General features: G+C 43.2%; 1 protein-coding gene across 1 annotated transcript in view; it reads right to left on the bottom strand.

The window, feature by feature from the left end:
* Positions 1-2492: 2492 nt before the first annotated feature.
* PGM5 (phosphoglucomutase 5) overlaps positions 2493-24631 on the bottom strand; it is a 179788-nt gene continuing 157649 nt past the window's right edge. Inside the window, exon 11 of the mRNA XM_033924888.1 lies at positions 2493-4150. Within this exon, the coding sequence (XP_033780779.1) occupies positions 4061-4150 (90 nt within the window). The 3' untranslated portion in view covers positions 2493-4060. The remainder of the gene's footprint in view (positions 4151-24631) is intronic.

The following is a 24631-nucleotide window of genomic DNA, read 5'->3' as shown; positions in this document are numbered from 1 at the left end:
GCCTCCAAAATAGGTGCCTTACATTAGGCGCCGGTTACAGAATTTGGGCCTTACTTTCCTTTATTGAACAGGCTTCTACCTGTTCTAAGCATCTTAATATATAAAGCTAGACAGTGACGTAGTAAGGGGAGGTGGACCGCTCTGGGTGCCGTCTTGGTGGGGGCGCTGGCACCTGTCCTCTTCTCCGACCCCCACTCCTTCCATGGCCCCCCCACTACCACACACATACACCCCTTCCCTTCCCCCATACCTCTTTAACATTCCCAGCGCAAGCAGCAACTCCACCCTGCTGCTCGCGCCAGCATCAGCTCTTCCTCTGATGTTACTTCCTGGATCCGCGCCTAGGAAGTGACATCAGAGGAAGAGCCAATGCTGGTGCGAGCAGCAGGTTGGGGTTGCTGCTCGTACTAGGAATGTTTAAAGAGGCACGGGGAAAGGGGCGTGCGGCAGGAGGGGGCAGGGAAAGAGCATATGGGGCGGGGAAAGGCTGCCAATGCCCCGGGTGCCTTTCACCCTTGCTACACCTCTGAAACTAGTGTAACAGTTAAAACATGTATGTATAACTTAGGTAGGACCATGGAGAGTGTAAATGCTGGCACCTAGATGGTTTATTTAAAAATGCAAGTAAATTACAGTATATACTCAAATATAAGTTGATCCAAATATAAGTCGAGACCCCCATTCCCCCCCCAAAAGGAGGAAAAATGGTTGACTCGAATATAAATTGGGCGGCTAATATTCAAGTGTCCTGCCCTGCCAGGTTCTGCACTCAGACCCCCCTCCCTGCCAAATTCTGCACCCAGCCCCCTGGTCTGCACTCCTCCCTGCCCTGCACTCAGTCCCATTCCCTACTAGGCTGTGAACCAAGCCCCCTCCCTGCCAGGCTCTGAACACTGTCCCACCTTCCTTCCCTGTACCCTCTCCCCCCTAAAAAGAGTCAACCTCATCAGTGATGTCACAATGACTTGATTGTCCCATACTCCCCTCTGCCCTCTAACCCAGCCAGCAGATTATGGTAACCATTCCCCTTAACTTAAACCACCTAGTGGTAGGCCGTGGCAGGAGGGATCCCTCCCCTCTCCTACTCCGGCTGACACTAATAATTACCACCCTCTCTCCTTACCTTCCTCGCATACCTCTTCCCTAGCGGTCCAGCGTGTATGCGCTGAAATCCTGCTTTGTAAACGCAGTACTCAGCGGCGTACCCGGGCTGGCACGCAGGAGCAAGCTTTTCGTGCTCCTGGCCAGTCCTGCATCGCTCCTTGATAGGCTACCATGAGAACCGCAAATCCCGTGAGAACTTGCGATAGCCTATCAAGGAGTGGTGCAGGGCCGGCCAGGAGCGTGAAAAGCTTGCTCCTGCGTGCCGGACTGGGTGCGCCGCTGGCTACTACTTTTACAAAGGAGGATTTCAGCGCATACACGCTGGACCACCAGGGAAGAGGTACGCAATGGACGGAAGGAGGGAGGGTGGTAATTATTAGTGTTGGCCAGGGCAGGAGATGAGAGGGATCCCTCCTGTCCCAGCTTAAGGCAGGTCTACAGGAAGTCCAGGAGGGTTTCAGGTGGTCACTGGGGGATGACCCATATATAAACCAGGACCCCATTTTTGGGCCCAAAAAACCCAGCTTATATTCAAGTATATACGGTAATTGTCTTTTAAGTATTAGGGGAGTCACCAGGATCTTCCCATAGAGTTACCACACAGAAAAATTCTTTATTGCACAATGGAAGCTGTATCCGATTCCACACTAACTGCACCAGTTTTTTAATATTTGAATTGTACCTTTCCCTCACAATTATTGGAATTTTGTTTATATCTTTTCTATTTTAATAATTGTGTACTCAGGTACTGTAGCTAGATTGTGAGCCTTTGGGACAGATAGGTAAGTTCTAAATACCTGTATTTTATTGGAAACTGCTTAGATCTGTATCCATTCTCCACCCATAACTCGCTCATTTCACACCATATAACATACTATGCAGTTGGCACATGAATTGGTGTTTGCTGTCATACCAATATATAGTAGCAGTTACTAGGGCAGAGTGCGCTAACTGCTTAGCACACTTGAGTAAAAGGGTCCCGTAGTGTCATGTTGGCTTTTGGTCACTTTGGCCTGAGATGAATTTGAATCAGCAATTTAGATTGTGATGGGTTCTGTATGTCTTTGCCAAGCCAACGAGCAGTGATGTAGCAAGGGGTGGTGGTGCCCACCCCCACTTCTTCCCACCCCCTATGCCACACCGCGCTCTCCCTTCCCCCCACGTGCCTCTGTAAATCTTCGCCAGCACAAATGACTTCTCCAGTATGCTGCTCGCGCCAGGTTTTCTCTCTGACATCACTTCCTGGCCCGACCTGGAAATGGTTCAAAGGGGAAACAGGCCAGCGCGAGCAACAGGCAGAAGAAGTTGCTCACACTGGCAAAGATCTACAGAGGTACGGGGTGAGGGGAAGGGAAAGGTGAGAGTGTGGCATGGTGTGTTGGGGCGGAGAGGTACCGGCATCCCCATTGAGATGGTGCCCATGGCGGTCCACCCACTCCCCCTTACTACGCCACTGCCAATGAGCTCCCCAGACTCAAGTCAACATAGATTCCTCACCATGTGAGAGTGACATATCGATGCTGTTCTAAAGACAAAGAGGTCCCATGATATTGACCTTGGCAACGCAAACAAAAGAAAAATCCAACAGGAACTGCAGCAAACCAAGCAGCAAAGCTAAAAAACAAAAACAACTGCAGACTTGGCAACAACATAAAAATCTAAAATACTGTTATCCGCCACATGGTAACTCCTCTCTATCACTTCAGGGATTCTAACACAAATTACTGGCAGCTAAGGAGTCGATCCAATGATGACTTGCTGGTCTTTCTGAAAGGTTCCCTTCAAAATGAGTCCAACTTCCTATAGAATTCTTCCATCATGTGAGTGTGAAAGTAACAGTGAGTGAACAAGATCCAAAAGGAGCATATCCTTCTTAAAACCGGTAAACTGTGTTTGCATATCAACACAACCCCACATAATATTTAGGGAAGATATTCCTAGAAAGCTCTTTGGTAAAGTGTAAATGCAGTAGGAAGAAACAAAGATAAAAGAAATCTAAATGCCACAGCAACTCTATTCACATACAAACAAGCTTGGGACTATGGCCACATTCAACAAAGTAGAAATAATATGCCACCTGAAAGCATGAGTAGGCCTGTGTGGGTGTGGTAGGAACCAGCCACTAGGAGGACAGATTTCTGCCTAGGGCAATAGAATTTAGGGATTGTGGCACAGCTCTGGCGCATCTGAGTCTTCCTCTAGGTCCCTTCTTGCTGCCAGGACTGCTGCTATTGCCCCCTACCCCCTTTTGGACTGGCTCATAGTTAAAAGAAGCATCAGGCCTGCACTGAAGCACTGCTTTGTTCCATTCTCTCCAAGGCAAACTTCCTCTCAAAGGTGAGCAGGACAAAGAAGAGATTCAGTGTAGTCTGTGCTTACAGGCCTGTACAGTGCTGATGTTTCTTTAATCTTTGGGAAGGCCTTGGAGGAGATAGGGGCAGGAGCAGCAATGACGAGGGAAGGGGGAGATAAGCTGGCCAACTGGGAAGGGGAGATGAGGGAGGGGAGAGTAGAAAGGGAAAGAGAGGTGCTAGGAGCAGTATGGCTGAAGTTTGCCTAGGGTGTCTGAAACCCTTGGGCCACCCTTGTAAACAGTTCAACTGTATACAACTACTTTCCTTCTCAACTGAAGCTTATCAAGACTAGACTTACATCTCATCCTGAAAAACTCAAAGTTATTTTGACACCAAGAATATTTGCTGAGTTTGATTTCAGGGACTTTTTAAAAATCCTTTTAATTTTACTTATAATGAATAAAATATATTGCAGCTCTGTCAAATGTAATAAAATACAGTTGATTTTAGTTGATAATGTAACTGAATACAAGTCAAAGCTTTCCTTTTGGCTTCAAAAACTTCAGAAAGGCATAAACTGCTAATAAGGCACCGGCAAGGTCAAAGGAAGGTTTCTCCTTCTCACGCTCGCTTTCTGCTTTGAGTTAGTGAAGCTTTAGGGCTCAGGTGATGACAGTGGGTCCCTTACGGCCTGTCCTCTCATGAATCTGAGAAAGTTTCAGTGCAATGGCAATCAGGGGACCCAACACGGCCTGCAAAAAAAACGAAAATAAAACATTTCAAGTAACTAGTCAGGAAAGCAAAAGACAAATGGTCATTTCTCCAAATCCAGAAGACTCTACCTGCTTCTTTGCATTTTAGTGCATAAACTCTTACAAATTTAAAAGTAAAAACTAATGCTTATGATTATGACCGGAATAGCCATCCAGATGATTACACGTAACTGGACAGACTGAATCACACATTTTGGTGGGCAAATATTTTTTCCACATATAAATATGAGAGAATGAATGCGGAGTGTTTGGGGTCTAGTATGACATTCAATAAGGTGTGGAGCCCATTGACTGCATATGTTGAATGATTGCATGAATGAATGTCAGGTATCTCCCTTTTTACAGATTCCTTACACATCTGGAGGGGGGAGGGGAAGGTATTTGGGTTTGCTAAAGGTATTTATCTATAATATAACAACAATATATGCATGTGCAGTGTAATAGTTATGTGAGGAAGGGAGGGAGAAAAGGATTGGTAATGTGTTAATTTTGTGTATTTTAAGTGTGTTATGTATAATGCTCATCTTTAATATATTTGTACTGCACTGTTAAAATTTGAAAATCAATAAAGAATTAAAAGAAAAAGAAAAAACTAATGCAGGTGAAGACTGCTCAGTAGAAAATGTAATAACTGAATCTACACATCAGATTTAGGAGCTCTTTTACTAAGCTGCAGTAAAAAGTAGTTTAGTGGAGCTGTGCCCTGGTTTTTCCCACATGCAGTAAGAAGGCGGAGCCATGAAAGAAGGCGGGTCTATGCACATAATAAATGTTTGTTTGTTTTCTTAAATACCCTTATAAATTATATAAATCATAAAACAAGACAATAAACATGTTTATGCACTGTTTCTGCTATATGTATTTTAATTTATAGTTCTACCCATGTTGAAGATTCTTCAAAACATAGTCATGTTGTGTATCTGTTGTTTTTGAAATAATAAAATCTTTAAATTTTTTGCTTCATCCATCTTTTCTGGGATCTGCTTTTTAGTGTGTCTTTCGTGTGGATCTTCAACGCCACCTTCTAGCTTTGAATCTTCACATATCCATTGCATCATAGGCAAAAACAAGCCATCCAGGAACTATCTTGGTCATCTCAATTCCTGTTTTCTCTTCTGATTAAAACCACCTCTATTCTATGCCTTTCAAATGATAAAGAAACCCTCTTGGACTTCCCATGGCTGGAGGAATATTCTTAGGAACTGCCTTTGGGATGTGGTCAGCCCATTCCTGAATGGTGATCTTATTCTTGACCTCAGCCTAGGGGAAGGGATTTGATATACTGCCTTTCTGTAGTTAAAATGAAAGTGGTTTACATATAAGGCCTAGGGTTACCATATTTTTCTCCAGGAAACTATGGACACATGACCCCGCCCCATTCTGCATCCAGCCCCATCCAGTTCTGCCTCCAGCCCTGCCCCAAGACCCAACTCCACAAAGCCTCTTTTCTCCTTCCAGACGAGTTCCAGCCTCCCACTTAAGCATTAGGCTATTAAGGGTGATTTGCCAATTAGCCTGGAATAATTGGTTTAAAAAATTTAATTGGGCTCAAACAGCGTTGAAGTCCCTTAGAGTTGGATCCGCTCCAGGTGGTGATGGGTTCACTGTAGGGTTTTACAGATCATTCCAAATTACATTGTTACCTCATCTTTTAAATTTATATCAGGTACAACTAACTAAAGGTTGCATTTCAGATACTATGGCAGAATCTTTAACTATTGTTTTACCGAAGCCAAATAGAGATCCCATTTTGGTTTCAAATTACAGGCCTATTTCTTTGATTAATGTAGATGGAAAACTTCTACCTAAGTCATTGGTTTTACGCATGGCCAATGCTCTTTTTTATATTATTGGTATGCACCAAACGGGTTTCGTTGCTCAAAGACATTCTTCAAATAACACCACACTGGCTTTTCACATGTTAAATTTAACAAAAGCCAAGGAGGATCCGGCCTTCTCTGTATTCTTGGATGCAGATAAGGCCTTTGATCATGTAGAATGGACCTTCATGTATCAAGCAATGGATTGGTTTGGTATAGGGGCCGGATTTATACAAATGATTCAAACCTTGTATAGTTCCTCTTCTGCCAGACTATATATTAACAATATTTTTTCAAAATGTTTTCGTCTGGAGAGAGGGTTAGGCAAGGGTGTCCATTATCCCCTTTGCTTTTTGATATTGTTCTGGAACCCTTGTTATTGGCTATTCAACAGGCAAAGGAGATACAGGGTATTTCTTATGCAGGTCGGGAATATAAAGTCTCTGCTTATGCAGATGATATCTTGCTTCATTTGAAGAATCCTGAATCTACCATTCCACATTTACTAAATTTGATTGACCGATTTGGGAAATTTTCTGGATATATAAAATAAATTGGAGTAAATCGGAGGTTATTCCGTTAAACGTACATTACGCAAAAGGACTATTTGATTCATTATCCTTCCTTCGGAAGGAAGAGGGGATAAAATATTTAGGTATTTTGATTCAAAAAACGCTGGAAGATACAATGAGAGTAAAAAAAAAAGAAAAGAAAAATCTCTATTGCTGAAGGTCACAGAAATGTGTGAGCAATGGAACCCCTTACATCTTTCTTGGTGGAGGAGAGTCCAAACTGTCAAGATGATGATTCTGCCTGTAGTTTGGTACCAAATGGGTATGTTGCCAGTTTATTTTCAGGGGTCCTTTTATAAGAAATTAAATAGTATCCTTACTAAATTTATTTGGCTGTGTAAAACTGTGAGAATTGCTTTAGTATCTTTACAAAAACCAATTGTGATGGGTAGGGTAAATTTCCCAAATTTTTATAGGTATAATCAGGCCTATATACTGCGTCAGGGTATGTATTGGATCCTTTCTGAGCCCATGGAAAATCTCCCTGATTGGTTATTTCTAGAATGGCAACTTATGTCCCCATTAAGATTATGTCATACGGTGAGTATCAAATTGCCCAGAATTTATAAGGACAATAGTATCTTATTTGCCACATGGAACACCTTAAAATTTATTAATAACTTAACAGAGTAGAAAAATCCACGTGTCAGTCCTTATGGTTGAACTCCAAGATTCAAATTGGCGAGTCTAAGATCCTCTGGAAGCTTTGGTTGCAGGCAGGCATACGTACTAAACTAAACTAAACTAAACTAAACCTTAGGTTTGTATACCACACCATCTCCACAAGCGTACGCTAGAAGATGTGTTATCAGATGGAAAGATGCTTGACTTTTCATGACTGCAACAAATATTTGGTATTGCAAAATCTCAAGTATATAAGTGGTTGCAGTTGAAGCAGGCCATTCAGAAGTGGTTTCCTGAATGACGTAATTTAAAAACTCAGTATAGCCTGCCGGGTCTATGCTGCCACAGCAGATTTGCTGGGGCATCAGGCAGCCAGGTGGTATAAATTAATATCTGAATTTTTGAATAAGAAACCAAAAACTAGACTTAAAAACATTTGGAGCATTGAGATAAAGCAGCAGATTTCTGAGTCACTCTCAATGACCACGAATTTGGACTTGGAGGATGAGATGTAGTGTCGGCATCTATGAGACAAACATGGTTTTTTCTGTTGCATAGAAGTTTTTGGACCCCTGTTCGATTACAAAAATTAGATAGTTCTAAGTCAAATAGATGCTGCCACTGTCATCTCGATATAAGGACAATGGATCATCTGCTCTTCTTTTGTCCCTTGATACTTGACTTTTGGCGATCTATTTGGGGTCAAATTAATAGAATTCTGGCAGTTCCATTGGCATTGACGTATGACGTAGTGCTGTTTGGTATGTTATTGAGGGCCAAGAGTCCAATAATTCCACATAACAATAGACTACTTTTTATCATGACGGGAGTTGCCATACAGCTTATTTTGAAAAATTGGGACAGGTTAAACTATAGATTTTGGTGGGAATCCTTGTGCCAAACTTATAAATTTGAACGTATGAGTGCGATACAATTGGGACATTGACAAAATTTTGTAAAGATTGATTACTAGTTTTCCTCATTGATTATACACATCCAGGAAGGGGGGGGGAATATGTACTTAATTTCTTTTTCAATTGTAATTTGCTTATCTTGGTCATTTGTATTACTCTTGATTGTCTTTATACTGTATGAAAGAGTGGGGGGGATGGGATATGTACTTATTAAATCAATTGATGGAATTAAGTGCTGCTTTATTTTGTAAATTGTTTGACAATGTTGCACTTGATGTTGATTTTTAAAATTAATAAAGATTTGGAAAAAATATATATATTTAATTGGGCAATAGGCGCCTATCCAATTCTATTAAAAAAAGGCACCTATCGTATGACTGATACGCGGCCGGTGTCATATTTCTAGGTGCCGGCTGATTAAAAATCACAATAAAACGCTGAAAGTAAGATAGCCACTGCCACTAAAAATTCTTGTTGTTTGTTCTTTGAAACTCTTAGGGGTCCTTCCACTACGGCAAGCTAGCCATTTTAGCATGCACTAAATATTAGCGTGTGCTAAACGCTAATGCATCCATTATATTCTACGGACGCATTAGCATTTAGCGCGCACTAAAACGGCTACCGCGCCTTAGTAAAAGGACCTCTTAATTTTTCTTTTAGAAACTGCTTGACGCATGCTAATGTATTATCTCAGGGATGAGACCTGAGCATTTTTAATGTTTATTAGTGTCTCACATCACACTGCACATTTTTTAAGCCTGTGTTTTTATGATATACTAGTCTTATAGCCTATTACATTAACGGGTGCTAGAATATATGTGTGTGTGTCTGTCTTTATTTTTTTCTCTCTCTCCTTAGCCGCTTTCTGTATTTGTCTTTCTTTCTTTCTTTTTTTTTCCCTTGGCTGTCCACCACCATCCCTTGCCTGCTCCCCCTGTCCATTCTCCCTTCCTTTTACCTCCGCTGTGTCCTCCACCACCCCATCACTGCTCACCTTATCCAGAAGAAGCCCTTTTCCCTTTGTTTTACCTCCCCCTGTCCATCATCACCTCCTTCCTGTTCCCCCTGTTCCCCTGTCTTCATTTTTCTGCCCCCTCCCTGTTCATCAGCACCTGTTCCCCTGTCCATCAACCCCTTTTCTGCCCCTCCATTTCCGTATGTTGCAGCATTTCCCTCCCACCCCACTTCCCTGTGTAGTATTTTCCTCCCCCCCCATACCTTCCTGCTGAACTCCATGCCCTACTTATGTTAACGGCCTGCAGCCGCCAACAGCTGCCGCGGCCAGCAGCCACCGCGGCCGACATCCGCCTCGGGCCGCCACGGTCGACATCCGCCTTGGGGGGGGAGGAAGATAGAGAGCGAGCTTCGGGCGGCCAGCAGCCGCCGTGGCCGACATCCACCTCGGGCCGCCAGAGAGAGAGCGAGCTTCGGGCGGCCAGCAGCCGCCGTGGCCGACATCCGCCTCGGGCCGCCGCGGTCGACATCCGCCTGGGGGGGGGAGGAAGAGAGAGAGCTTCGGGCGGGCAGTAGCCGCCGCGGCCGACATCAACTTGTCTTGCCTTGTGAGGCCAGACCGTAAGCTGCGCATGCGCACTTCCTATGTGTGCTACAGCTCACGGAAAACGGACGCACGCATAGGAAGTGCGCATGCGCGGCTTACCATTTTATTATATTAGATGTATTTATAGAATCAGCCCCATAGTGTTCACGCTGACTGCTGCATTCATCCCTGAACTGGTGTAATCTACAGCTGGTGGGACTTGGGAATTCCTGCCAGCTATAGCAATAGTGCACCCAGCAGAAACATTCCACTCCTGAGATGAGGATCAGTTATGCTTGCAGGTAGACCTAACTGACCTGAAAGTGTAGGTGTGATTTTCAGGAATCCATTGGCCAAGTTTAGTATATTGACCACTACCAATGCAGTTACAAAATTAAATAAAAAACCAAATAAAGAACCAAAATATATCTCTATAACAATTTTATTTATTTATTTATTTATTTAGATTTTTATCCCGTCCTCCCAATAGCTCAGAACGGTTTACAAATGAACATACACAGTGTGGAGTAACTAGACATTTAAGTAGTACAACAGGTTTGGTGATTGGATTTATAGTTTTTGGAGAGAATTAAATACAGGGAGATTAAGCAGAGAGAGAGAAGGGGGAAATACAGTAGTTTAATTTAAGGAAAGTATTTTTTTTCTGGTGTGCTCAGTGCTCCAACATATGTCAGTTTAGTTTATCTCAGACTTGATATACTGCCCTTTAAAACAAATCAGAGCGGTACACAAATTAAAAACAAGAAAATAAATTAGGAAAGGGTCTACATAAAGTCCACAGAACAAAGATAGCACAGGAGGAGCAAACGGAAATGGGTCCATGTCAGCGGAGGTCAAGTGTCAAAAATGGGAAAGCTAGAGTGAATAAACGGGTTTTAAGAAGGGTCCAAAAAGAAAGAAATGTTTGGGCGGAATGGAGTTCAAAAGGTAAGCATTCCAGTAGGGGCTATGCAGAGGCATAGCCAACCGAGATGCAGTAGCAGATTGTAGAATCCTAGCAGGAGTAGGGAGAGATAAGTGCAGAGAAGTGAGAAGGTTTATTAGAGTGTAACACTTTATAAGCAAGAGTGAGAATCTTAAACTGGATATGGAAAGGTCTAGAAAGTCAGTCATAGTCAACTGCCAATCGTCCCTGTCATCACTATCAGCCATGGGCTGGCCACTGGTGATTCCCAGGTGCTCTCTCTCATGTGCTTCTCTGACCAGGGAAATAAGGATCTCTGACGTGAACAGGGTAGAGTTTTATATGTAGAATGTCTGAGGTTCTCATAACTCTTCCCCATTCAGATAGCTTCAAAGGTTGATATGGATACACTTTTCTGTTTAATAAATTATCTCCAGAACATCTGTATCTACAGTTTTTGTTTTCATTGGTGGATTGTTTTCATTGTGGATCATTGGGTCTCCCCATTTTTCTTTGTTGTGCTCCAAAAATGGCTCCCACCTTCTATCTTTTACAGAAAGATGCTGCTTTACTCAGATTAAGAGCATGGTTGAGCCTTCTCTGCCAAAAGCTCCTGATGCACTTTTATGGCTCACCTATTTTATGGGTTTTAAAATGATTTTTTTGGGAGGTTGGATGAAGTTTGGTGAACTTGTTGTAGACCACACTTGATCCCTTGTTTTCTCTCTTTGCAGGTCAGTTGCACGTTGATACGAGAGAACATTTACAGCTGTTTTTATAATGTTGATACAATAAGAACATAAGATTTGCCGCTGCTGAGTCAGACCCAGCAGTTCACTCATACGGCGGTCCTTAGGTCCAAGACCAGTGCCCTATTTGAGTCTAGCCTTATCTGCGCCTATTCTGGTCCAGCAGGAACTTATCTAACCTTTTCTTGAATCCCTGAAGCGTGTTTTCCCCTATAACAGCCTCTGGAAGAGCGTTCCAGACTTCTACCACTCTCTGGGTGAAGAAGAACTTCCTTAAGTTTGTACGGAGTCTATCCCCTTTTAACTTTAGAGAGTGCCCTCTCGTTCTCTCCACCTTAGAGAGTGCCCTCTCGTTCTCTCCACCTTGGAGAGGGTGAACAATCTTTCTTTCTCTACTAAGTTAATTCCCTTCAATATCTTGATTGTTTCGATCATGTCCCCTCTTAGTCTCCTCTTTTCAAGGGAGAAGAGGCCCAGTTTCTCTAGCCTCTCATTGTACAGCAACTCCTCCAATCCCTTAACTATTTTTGTCGCTCTTCTCTAGACCCTTTCTAGTAGTATTATATCCTTTTTCATGTACGGCGACCAGTCTTGAACAAGGTATATTGACATTTTTTTTGTTATTTAGGGAACAGTTCAGATACAGTTACATTAAAGCTATGAATTCATTGAAATCTAGTCAATATATGTGAATGCCTTGTGTTTAAAACTGGCTGAGGCTGTGGCAGGTAAAAGCGATGGCCCATATTCTCTAAACGGTGCCTTAACTTAGGCGCTCTACCTAAGTGAAATCCAAAACACCATTTGAAAGAGGACTTAAAAGAAAATTCAAGGCACCTCAAAAACAGTACTGGAATCTTGCTTCTGGAAGCACTTTACTGTGCCTAATGCCACTGTAAGTGTGCTTAATGCCAGTAGTAGCGTTGGGTGCCATAAAGCGCCAATGTAAGTGCAATTCCCGTCAAAGGCAGTCACTGGCAATGTAGGCATTGGAAACCCTGGCCTACATTTTTGGTGCTTACCTTTGCCGGAGGTGCGATTCTCTAAACAGTGCCATGGCGCGATCGACCCGTGACTGGCAGCCGCCAACAATGGCGCCGTTTAGAGAATCCAAGCCTATGTGCGTAGATTGTTCATTAGGTGCCCATTACACTGCAGTTCAGCACAATGGATTACAGGTTAAACAAGAAAATGAAATTGCGCCGATAAAGAAGTTCAAGGAAAAGTTAATTGTGCTGATAAAGAAGTTCAAGGTTCCAGCCAAAAATAACTCTATGCTGGTCATGTTCACTTAACCACTAAGCGGAACACTGTCCTGGCAAGAAATTGTGCCTAGCATTGTGAAACACAGTATCAGCTCATTTCATTTATTTTACATTTACAGATGTAATATCTCACAATTGTGTGCGGTGCAGTTTAAAGATAAACTCATCTAATGAACACAGAAATCAACAGGTAAGTAAATCACTGAATACCTCTACACAGATCGGAGAAGGGGGCAATGTCTGGAAAGCAGTATATACTAATGCTTGAAGTATGGGAAACAAAATTCTAGATCTAGAAGCTGTGATGGAAGAAGAGGAGTTGGATATAGTGGTGATCACAGAGACCCATGACTGGGATGTAGTTATACTGGGCTATAATCTGTTCAGGAAAGACAAGATAGGAAGAAAAGGAGGGAGAGTAGCATTATATGTTAAAGATCATATTAAAGCCACACAATTGCAGGATCTGCAGGGCACAGAAGAGGCACTGTGGATCAATTTGGAAAGAGGGAATGGTAAATATATTTACATTAGTGTGATATACAGGCCTCCTTCACAGACGGAAGAAATGGACAGAGATTTAATGGTAAACATGCTCAAGGCCTGCGAGTTCACTCCAAGATCTCCGAGAATCTCAGAGAGAGCGTGAACTCGCAGGCCTTGAGCTTGCGCAGATGCTCAAGGCCCAGCACAGAAGAGGAAGCCGATCTTCAGGCACCGGCACCAACGCACAGGACATGCCGGTGCCGGTGCCGGTGCCGAGGCCGACCTGAAAGTAAGAAGCGGATTCAGGTAGGTCTGGGGGACTACAGGTCACGGCGGGGGGGGGAGGGGGTGTGCCGAATTGCGGCCGGGGGGTGGTGGTGCTGGATCGGGGGGGGGAAGGCCTTCGGGGGGAGAGCAATGCCGGTTCTCGTGGGGGGGATAGAGCAGTGCCGCTGGCCTCGGGGGATGGGAACGTATCAAGTGAGTTTCCATTATTTCCTATGGGGAAACTCGCTTTGATATACGAATATTTTGGTTTACGAGCATGCTTCTGGAACGAATTATGCTCGTAAACCAAGGTACCACTGTATATCTAAAAAAGGAGAAGTTTTACTAATAGGTGATTTTAACATGCAGGATGTTAATTGGGGTATCCCTATTGTGGGGTCTTCTAGAACAGTGTTTCTCAACATGCGGTACGCATACCCCTAGGTGTACGCAAGCTGCTTGTGAGAGGTGCGTAGCTTGGTGTTGCCCAGACTTTGGGGCCATACTGGCTGACCTGGAAGGCTTCCCTCCGCCTTCCGGGTCAGTGGGGTGGCTCTACAGTCCGAGCAACACCAAGCTAACTCCAGCGATGAAGATCTCTCTGTCTTCTGCCACCTTCCAGCAGCCTGTCAGGGAGTCTGGAGTCTATACAAGGCCTGGCACTAGTTTAACTGATGCAGAGCCTTCAAGTCTATCCGCTCGTGAAGTCCTATTGGTACTGCCCCTCTGATGCAAATGTGTCAAAGTGGGTGGAGCCAATAGGGCCTTCCCAAGCACATGGACATGAAGGCTCTTCATTGAAGATAGTGCCGGTGCCGAGCCCTGTGTGAAATCCAGATTCTGAGTCAGGCAGTGGTAGGGGGCAGAAGGAGGAAGGTTAGAGGAGGAGAAATGCTTGACTTGCTGGGGAGGGGGAGGAGAGAGGGAGCGATGTTGGACTGAGGGATGTGGGGAAATGGAGAGAGTTGGTAAGGCTGCTGGCTGGACATGGATGGGGGAGAAGCGATATGCTTCTTATGGGATGAAGAGGAAGGGAAGAAAGAGGAGGAAATGCACATGGATGGAAGAGAGGGAAGGGAAGATATGCACAAGGATGACAAGAAGAGAGAGGAAGAAGGTGCACATGGATAAAGTGGAATGGAAGGAAATAGAGAGAGGAGATACACATGGCTGGAAGGGAAAAGGAAGAGGGAAAAAGATGCATGTGGATGGAAGAAGGGAGGGGCATGAACTTGGGACACAGAAGGGAGGGAGGGAATAGAAAGGGAGAATTGTTGGGCATGAGTGTGTGAGTGAGAGGGAAAGAGATGGTGCACATGGGGAAAGGAAGAAACAGGAAAACTGTTGGGCATAGAGAGCAAGAGGAGTGAGGTAGAGATGCATGGGGAAGAGAAGGATGAGAAGGAGAAATGTTGGATATGATCATTAAGAGGGAACAGTGGGACAGATTGAAAGGGATGCAAGGGAGAGGAATATTGTCATAGTAGTGGAGGGAATGGAGAAAGAGATGTGGCATGTTCTGGAGAAGGGTGATAGAAGGAGAAATATTGGGCATGGGGTTGGTGGGCAGTGGTGAAAGATACTGCACATGATCCGGGGGATGAGAGGGAGAAATGTCGGTTGTGGCATTAGAGGGGATGGGAGAGATGCACCATGGATCTCTCTTCTCTCTCTCTCTCTTTCCCCACTCCCTTTGCAGCAAGAGAGGGAATGAGAGAAAGACAAATGGACAGTGAGAGAGAGGGAGAAGGAGACATGTTGCCAATGGGATGGGGGGAACAAAAACATAGAAAACAACCCCTCATCAAACCTTACATGAAATCGCAATCTGCAACTCCATCGACAGCATCAAATAATAGGAACCCCCCATCCACTGCATGTATATCAACGCAAGATCAGTAGTAAATAAATTACTCTTCCTAAATGACCTAATCAAAACCAACAACCTTGGCCTCTCATTTATAGTGGAAACATGGCTAAAAGACCTAGACAGCCCAGAAATCCCCTACCTCTGCCCTCAAGGATACAACATACTTCAGTTCCCAAGGAAGCACAAGAGAGGAGGCGGCCTAACAATAATATACAAAAGCTCTTATATCATCACGGAATTAGACTCTGCAACCTACCCAGAACTAGAATAACTTGCTTGCAAACTTGAAGACTTTCCCAACTCCACACAAAGCAACATTGTAATCCTATTAATATACAGACCTCCCAACTCTCCTTCAAGTTCTGTTCCCAAATTAATTGCCATTACACCATACTGCTCATCCTTGGAGATATCAACCTTCCTCTCGAATCCACCGAGAACAAAGATGTCTCCAAACTCAAAACACTGCTTGAAGATTGCGAAATCACAGTCATATCTTCGGGCCCCACACATGAGAAAGGACACACCATTGACATACTTGCTTCTGCCCCTTCCAATCTTACTACCAATGTCAAATGGACTCCGGTGCCATGGACAGACCATCACCTACTAAACTTTTGGCTAAACTTCACAACAGCAAACCTGAACAACAAAGCCACCAAGGAAGCAAAACTAGTTAGAGGAAAGACAAGACCAGACCTCTTCTGGAACATAGTTGAGAATACCTTAGTCCCCCCCTTCAGATTGCACTACGACTATGCTAACAAGCTGAAACCAAACCATCACCAACACTTTAAATACTCTCACTCCCCTTCATCCCCCAAAATAAAACTAAATCATAATTCCCCCTGGTTCACTGAATCACTGAGATCCAACAAACAACTATGCAGGCGACTGGAAAGGAAATGGCGGAAAAGTGGCACACAAGAACTCAGAACACGATGGCATAAGGCAATAAACAAATACAAATCCAACATAGCAGAGACCAAGAAAAACTACTATGCCAGCAAATTAGGTACCAAAACGGACAATAAAAAGCTATTTCACCTAGTGCGACAACTCATAACCCCACCGAAAAAAGAATCCACTGGACATCCCACCAAAATCACAGCTCAGGAACTAGCAGACTTCTTTCTCAACAAAATCAAAAATGTTCAGTCTGAGGTAATCAAAGCTCTCACCACTGGGACACACACTCTCGATGCATCTCAACTCCTCATTGAGCCCACCAAAGCAGATCAAATCTGGACTTCATTCTCCAACCTGTCCATTACTGACACAAAAAAAATTACTATCCAAATTGTCCGTGCGCTGCAGCCCCCTAGACAAATGACCCTCTAATCTCACTACCGTTCCTGAACAGATCACCAGCTGGATTACCAACCTCCTAAATAACACCCTAAATCAAGGCTACTTGCCAGAAACAATAGGTAAAATAGCACTCACCCCTATATCGAAATCACCAAAGGCAGATCTCTCCTCAGCCTCAAACGATAGACCCATCGCAGGCATACCCATCCTGACAAAAATCATCGAGACCCACATGTGCAAACAGCTCATAACATTGAACAACACTCATGCTTCCACCCATCCCAATTCAGATTCTGTCAACATAGCACAGAACTTCTCCTCCTCACCTTGATCACAAAAACTAAACAACTGCTCAGTACAGGAAGTCAAGCAATACTCCTCCAATTTGACATTTCAGCAGCTTTTGATTCAGTAGACCATCACCTACTACTAACAAAACTGTCAGAAATTGGCATAACAGGCACAGTGCTAAGATGGTTCTCAGATTTCTGCAAAACAGGGAATACATTGTCAAAATGAACGGAGAGATCTCCAACCCCTGGAAAGCCTTCTTTGGCGTGCCACAGAGCTCCCTACTCTCTCCCATCCTATTCAACCTCTTCATGAGCTCTCTTGGTAACATCAAATTTGAAGATGAAAGCATATTATCCTACACAGATGACATCTTTCTCCTTATTCCCATAATCAAAAATCACTCGGACATCACCAACAAAGTCTCACATAATATTGAAAGAATCCAAATCTGGGTGACTACCAACAAACTAAAATTAAACACAACTAAAACCAAAATTCTATACTTCCACACACCCCAAAAGATGGCACCAACAAGCATCACTCTTTGATCGGGCAAGACCCTCCCTGTAGAAGAATCCTCCAAAATCCTAGGTTGCATAGTGGACTCCACACTTACCATGGAACCACAAATCTCCAGTCTCTGAAAGAAATCCCTCTACACCTTGAGACAATTACGACTAATCAGACCATACTTTCACTGACACCACTTCACCTTAGTTGTACAACTGATGATACTACCACAACTGGACTACTGCAACTCCATCTGCATGGGAATCAATACCACTCTAATCCACAAAATGCAACTCATCCCAAACACCGCTGTTAAGACTACTCTTCAACCTGAAAAAATATGACTTGATTACAGCCTTAATCAGGCAACTGCACTGGCTACCCATCCCATCACGAATAACCTTCAAAACCTCATGCATCATTCACCGTATACTTTACAGAAACTCTGCGGCTCCTCTCATCCAGCTCTTCTCCAAGGCATGGTCTACTTCTCGCAGAACCCCCAACAGAATACTTCTAAATCTCCTTTCCGCAAAAAAATATGCAATACAAACGTGTTTTCCACTTCCTGCTCACCTTTCTAAGTGTAAAAACTTGGAATGACCTTACTGAAATGACTAGAACGGAACCTAACCACACCATATTCTGGAAGAAACTGAAAACTCATCTATTTGACACTTAATCACCTATATCCTATCCTCCCCCCTCCACCCCTCTCCCTTCCCCCTTCTACCCACCTCTCCTACCCTTCTATAAGTCGCCTTGAGCCTACCTAGGTATGAGCGACGCAGAAATAAAAGATTAGATTAGATTAGAACTGTTCCAGTAATTGGTAATGGAACCCACGTGTATGGGGTCATAAGAACATAAGAATTGCCGCTGCTGGGTCAGACCAGTGGTCCATCGTGCCCAGCAGTCTGCTCACGCGGCAGACCTTAGGTCAAAGACCAGTGTCCTAACTGAGACTAGCCTTACCTGCGTACGTTCTGGTTCAGCAGGAACTTGTCTAACTTTGTCTTGATGGGGTAGCAAGGTACTCTGCTACAATGCCTATACCCTGCAGCATTTGTGAAAGGGGGCAATATCTCCCTTGCCTACTCAAACTATGTCATGAGGGCAGGTTTTTTTTTTACTGTTTAGATTATTTCCTTTAAAAATTCTACTTCGCTGATTTCCTAGTTCCCCTCCTAGTTGTGGGTTTTTAGCGGTAGACACAGCAGGTTATATATGGGACTATTTGGTATTGCTGCTTAATTTAAGTTGATGTAATACAGCTTTTTTTCTAGTTTCCCCATTGAGAACTGCGGCACTGCAGTACTATTTTGTTTTAAATATATGATAATATTTAATAAAGCAAAATATTTCCATCTCAGCAACTCAAATCCCATGCTCTTGTTGTAGAATTTTCTTTCTACCATCTCCTCTTGTCTCTCTGTAGGGTACATTCTTATTTAAGTCTGACCAATTACAATATAGGCAAAATGGATGCTTTCCCCGGGATAGCAAACTCATCTCTATGTAAATGGATTCTTTTTCTCCTAATTAAGAAGCACTGGGAATTCACTAGATTTAAATTTTACAGTGTCAATAGGATTGACAAATCTAAATTCACAGAGGGCAGTGAAAGGATTGCACTTCCGAGACTGGACATGCCTCTGAGATGAACATCGACACTACTTCTTATTTATTAACTACATGGCCAAGAGTTTAATGCACTCCGGAAAAATTACTGACAATCATTTGCCAGAGTTTTACTATTTATTTCTGAATTATTTATTGACTAAGCTGAGAGTTCTATAAATGAAACAAAAAAAAAAAATATTAACTTTCTTCACCTAAAGTTCCTTTCACTATCCTGGCTAGGCAAAGTAACATTTAGATGTCAACACTATTTTAATATCCTTTGGCAATGAGCAACCACTTCCTACGTAGGTCAGAACAAACTTATGTAAATGTGAAAGAAGAGCTCCGGAAGCATCTGAGTACATGGAGAGGAATAAAATGGAGCACAGAAAGGAACAGTCCACTCCTCCTCTCACATTAAAAATGGACCCCAAATTCATGGTGTGGGTTCTACTCCAGATGCTTACTAACAAACAGAAAGATACATTCGTGCACAATTTTTCTTGACCCACTAAAGATTAGCACGCGCTAAATGCTAAGGCATCCATTATATTCTATGGGGTGCCTTAGCATTTAGCCCACACTAATCTTTAGCATGTGCTAAATCGGTTAGCACACCTTAATAAAAGGATCCCATAGTCTGGCTAAGAGAGCCGAGTGCTACAATCTGGAACAGTAGTGTTCACCTACAGTTCTCAAGGGTTGCAACCAAGTTGGATTTTCAGGTGATCTCTTATGAATTCTTCATGATATTGATTGATTTGCGTGAACACTACCACTAACGCTATAAAGTAAAAATTGTTAATGTTTGGTTTGATGTAATAAAGTTGTGGCCCATGTTTTGCCACTAGAAGAATGTCTTTGTGTATTATTAGTATGTATATTATTATGTATGTTTAAATATATTTATTAAAATTTTCCCAAAAAAAATTGCAAACAAGAAATCACACAGCAATGCAACCGAGTATTCTTACATATTCACAAACCAAACCCCATCCACCCCCTCCCGTAACAATAAAGTCAAGATCCAAATGTCCACCATGTAGCATGTGGCCCCCTTCACAAATTAAGTAATCTGCCTCGAGCACAGGGAGTAAGATCCATCCAGAAAAGCTCCCAGATCTGACAAAAGCGGCGTCCTGGACCCAAGTCGAGATCCCCAGCTTGACTCCGTTCCAAAGAAGCGTGGACAATCATCAAAGATCTCCATTGACTATAAGATGGCGGGTCCCGAGACAACCAGTTGATCAATATGGCTTTCTTTCCCATAAGCACTGCCCGTGTCACAAAAGCTGTCATCCCTTTTGGCTTAGGCATTGCAATATTGTAATATCCAAATAGAGCTCTTGGCATAGGGGACCAACGCCTAACCCAGAGAGATGTAATATAGGAGCCCAGGCTATGCCAGAATGAAAAATGTGGGGACAAGTCCAAAGCATATGTCCCAAAGACGCATGGGCCTGAGCACATTTAGGACAATTGTGGGTAGGGGTGATTCCCATCTGAGATGCCCGTTCAGGTGAAATGTAGAGCCGCAGTACAATCTTCAATTGTAATTCCCAATAAAGAATATTAGCGGACTCCCTCCTAATATTTTTCAATACCTGTTGCACTTGTTGGGCTGTCAAAGAGCACTGCAGGTCTTCCGCCCAAGACGCTGCCAAAATTTCCAGATTAGGTCCCGCTTGACAATCCCGGAGGCTCATTAAATGAAATCGAAGCGGAACCTTTTGTTGAGCTGAAAGACTGAAGAGCTCAGAGAGTGCTTCATGGCTGTCCTCAGTTAAATGTGCAACTGGCAGAGAATTAACATAGTGTCGTATCTGGTAATAAGCAAAAATATCAGCAGCTGGTAGGTCAAAGATATGACATATAGTTTCAAAGGACGCCAGCTTTCCATCCTCAGAGAACAGTTAAAATAAATATTGTAATCCTTGAACCGCCCATCGTTGAAATGAAGCAGTGTGCAGTCCAGGCAAAAAGTCACCATTGCTCCAAATAGGCAAATACAGAGAAACCACAGATGACATATTGGCATTTTTGCAAAGCCACCACCATGTTCGCTGAACAGGGGCAAAAATAGGATAGCATGCCACCACCAGGTGGAGTGTGGGCTCCGTCACATGTAACATATAACTGATATGGTAAAGGGCCAACAAAGATAATTCCAGTGGGGTAGCTGTAAAATAAGAAGTGCCTCTAAATCAATCATTAATGTGTCTCATCTGGCATGCCATGGCATACCAGCGAACATTCAACAAGCCATATCCACCCCTTTCCCTGGGCAGGAACATCCTAAGAAGTATCCTAAGAAGTATCAATCTACCCCCCCCCATATAAAACATTGTAAACCCTTAGTAATTTGAGCATTATGGGCATGAGATAGTAACAAAGGGAATACCTGGAATCTGTACAACCATTTGGGAAAAAGCACCATATTATTATTATATTTTTGCAGTATTTCCACTTTATGGTTATAATTAAGCAATTTGACAATAACCATCCTCGGGTGTGCCTCTCGGGTGAGCTCTCTGCCCAAACGATGTGCCTGTTCCAGACGTAATGGGCCTAAGCCATCCCGCATGGGGTAGGTAGCAGCCAACCACGTTTCCATAGCCTGCAATAAGGCCGACCAGGACACTGTTTCTGGAATGCCGAGAAAGTGAAGATTAAACCTGCGGGAACGGTTTTCCAAATCCTCAAGCTGATCTGCTTGGGCACGCGAGAGATCCTGCAGGTCTTGCAAAATTTTTTCCTGTGCCCTCTGAGAATCTTCCAATGTGGACACACGAGTTTCTACTTCCATGGTGCAGCGATTAGTGTCCGCTATCATATTTTCCAGCTGTTGTAATTGTTCGGACAGACGATCAATGCCCGGCTGCACCGCCATTGTGACTGCCTGCGTGATGTCCCGCAGCGCCTCAGGTGCGAGCTGGCTGATCGCGGCTGGAGTACCCGACGTCATTTTGTCTGTCCCCAGTGGCTGCTGAGCGCAATCTTTTTTCGTGGTTCGAGTTGCCATCTGAGGCGCTGGGGAAGAAAGAAATCTGTCCATATGCCAGCAGATGGAAGTGAACTACTTCCCGGCGAGCTCGTGCACGATGTAGGGCAGGTTTGCAGGGTGTTTGGCGACTCGGGGCCCGGGAGCTCAGGCAGCACACATCTGCCTCAGCCGACAGCATCATGTGATCCCCATGTATATTATTATGTATAGTGGTGTATCATTCCTTCTGCTAGAAACTCCCCAAACCTGAGAAGTCCTGTCTGCCTGTTCAAATTAGATTGTAAGTTCTTCTGAGCAGGGACCGCCTATTGAATGTTAAATGTACAGTGCCTTTCAGTGCTTTAGAAATGATAAGTAGTAGTAGTATGTGAAAGCTGATGTTCTATCTATACTGAAAATATGCTATTCTGTCTTTATTGATTTCAGGTTTTTCTTTTTACTGTTCTTGCTTACAGTCTTCTCCTCTGCTTTTATCTTGCATTTCCTTTTCTCCTTCTCTTTTTCCTGTATTTTTCATTTTGCCTTTCATTTCATGCGCCTATTTTTCTTTCTTCATGTATCTCTTTGTCACATCTTTTCAGTCTCTCATTTGTCTCCATCATTCTTTTTTACCTTTTTTTTTTTTTTTTTCTCCATCCCTATTATGTCAAGTTGTGTTCTCTTTCCTCAGGTTCTTCTTATGTCTTATCCCTTCATCTAACCCTCCTTCTTTCAACTCTACTGATTAAGATGATGAAATAGTGCCCCCCTGAAAAATGATTAAACAGATCAGGGATCCTCAGCTTTGAGCATAGAGATTTGATAGAGGTCTATGAAATCATGAGCCAGGTGGAATAGGTAAGTATGGAATGGTTGTGTGCCTTTTCAAATAGCACCAAGACAGCATTAAACTAAAAGAAATAGATATAGCCAGCGTGGTTTTAGCATTCGTCAAATCCTTTCTGATACAATGTTTGCAGCAAGTTATAGTCAGAAAAGGTAAAATTTTGCAATGGTGCTGAATGCCAACTGATATCCTCCAAGGGTCACCCTATCTGCAATATTATTCAACATCTCTATGGCTCTGGTATGTAAGCATTTTTCTACCCGTGATAGGTTATGTGCTGATGATTTTCAATGACACATTTATCAGCCACACTTGATTTTGTGACATGTTGTTTAAATGTAGTTGATGGACATCTCATAATAGGCTCATGCTGAATACAGGAAGAACAGAAATTGCAATTATCTGATTTCGTAATACTGATTCTTTGCCAGAGTTCCTTCAAATAGATAATTGGCAAATTCCAATTACCTCTGCAATAAAACATTTTGGGGTTTTGATTGATGCAAAATTAAATATGAAACCATAGATTAATGCTGTTGTAAAGAACACTTTTTAAAATTAACACTGAATTAAAATGGCATAAAGCACTTTCTTTCAGTAGAGAATTTTCATACTGTGGTTCACTTGTTAGTGATTTCATCCTTGGGTTACGATGCTCTCAAATTGCATTGGTTTTTACGATGGCCTTCCAGCTGCCACAATAAAAGCACTTCAAATACTAGGGGCTCCTTTTACTAACTGCCTCTTTTACAAAGCCGCGGCTGCCGCACGGCAACGGCACCGAAGCCCTTTAAATCTCTATGGGCTTTGGGGCTATTAGCGCAGCTTTGTCAAAGAGGCCGTAAGGTGACCTAGCGTTTTTAGCGCATACACAAGATTAGTGCGCTAGCTGAAAAATTACCACCTGCTTAAAAGGAGGCGGTAGTAGCTAGCCTGCGGGGCATTTTACCACATGCTAAGTGCGTGCTAAAACCGCTAGCGCACCTTTGTAAAAGGAGCCCTAGAAAATATTGTTGCCAGAACTGTTATAGGAGCCAATAAATTTGATCTCATATTACTCCCATTTTTTTTTTAGTATAAATCTGTTTTTTATCAAAGAAGGTCAAACATACAAATGAAAAAGTACAGAGCTTATCACCTGCAATCTGGTTGACATGTGTACTGGAAACAAGTGGTTGACGGAGCACATCAGAGGCAAAAAAGACAATGAGTACAACAAAGAATACACGAGTGCACTAAAGGCCATACAGCAAATATATCCCAAGCCCCAGAGCCCCCCCCCCCCAACATATCCCAACCCACCACCCCCTTCCCCCAACAACAAAAACAGAGAAAGAGAAGATTAAAAAAAAGAAAGAAAAAAAAACCCCATCCAGTACATCCAAGGTGGGAGGACAGAATAGGCACTAAGCAGAAGCATAACATTCAGGGCCCTGGACTCTGATGAGCCCCACAGAATCAGGAAGAAAGAGAAAACAGAAAGGAATAAAAAGTAAGAGGAGAAAGAAAGAAAAAAAAAAAAAAGGAAGGGGGGGGCGGAGGCCGAGAAAAGCCGGGAGGAGGCCACCCCAAGGCAGTGAACCCCTTACCACTCAGGAATCAAATAGGCAAAGTATTAAGAATCAAACTGCAGGCCCAAGGGGACAGAGAGTAAATATAAGGACCCCATACCTGCAAAAAAACTTCGACTGACGCAAAGAATGACGCACTCAACCCCTCTCAAGCAGCATCAGAGCATGCAAGCGGTTACGCCAAGCCCAATAAGAAGGAGCCCGATCCGAAACCCATTCCCCCCAAATAATCTTCTTAGCCACTAAGCCAGCCTTCTGCAAAAATAAAAGCCTCATATTTATCCAACAA

This window comes from Geotrypetes seraphini, chromosome 1 (genome assembly GCF_902459505.1).
Source record: "Geotrypetes seraphini chromosome 1, aGeoSer1.1, whole genome shotgun sequence".
Lineage (NCBI taxonomy): Eukaryota > Metazoa > Chordata > Amphibia > Gymnophiona > Dermophiidae > Geotrypetes > Geotrypetes seraphini.
The sequence above is the reverse complement of the archived record's forward strand: the minus strand, read 5'-3'. Positions and strand labels throughout refer to the sequence as shown.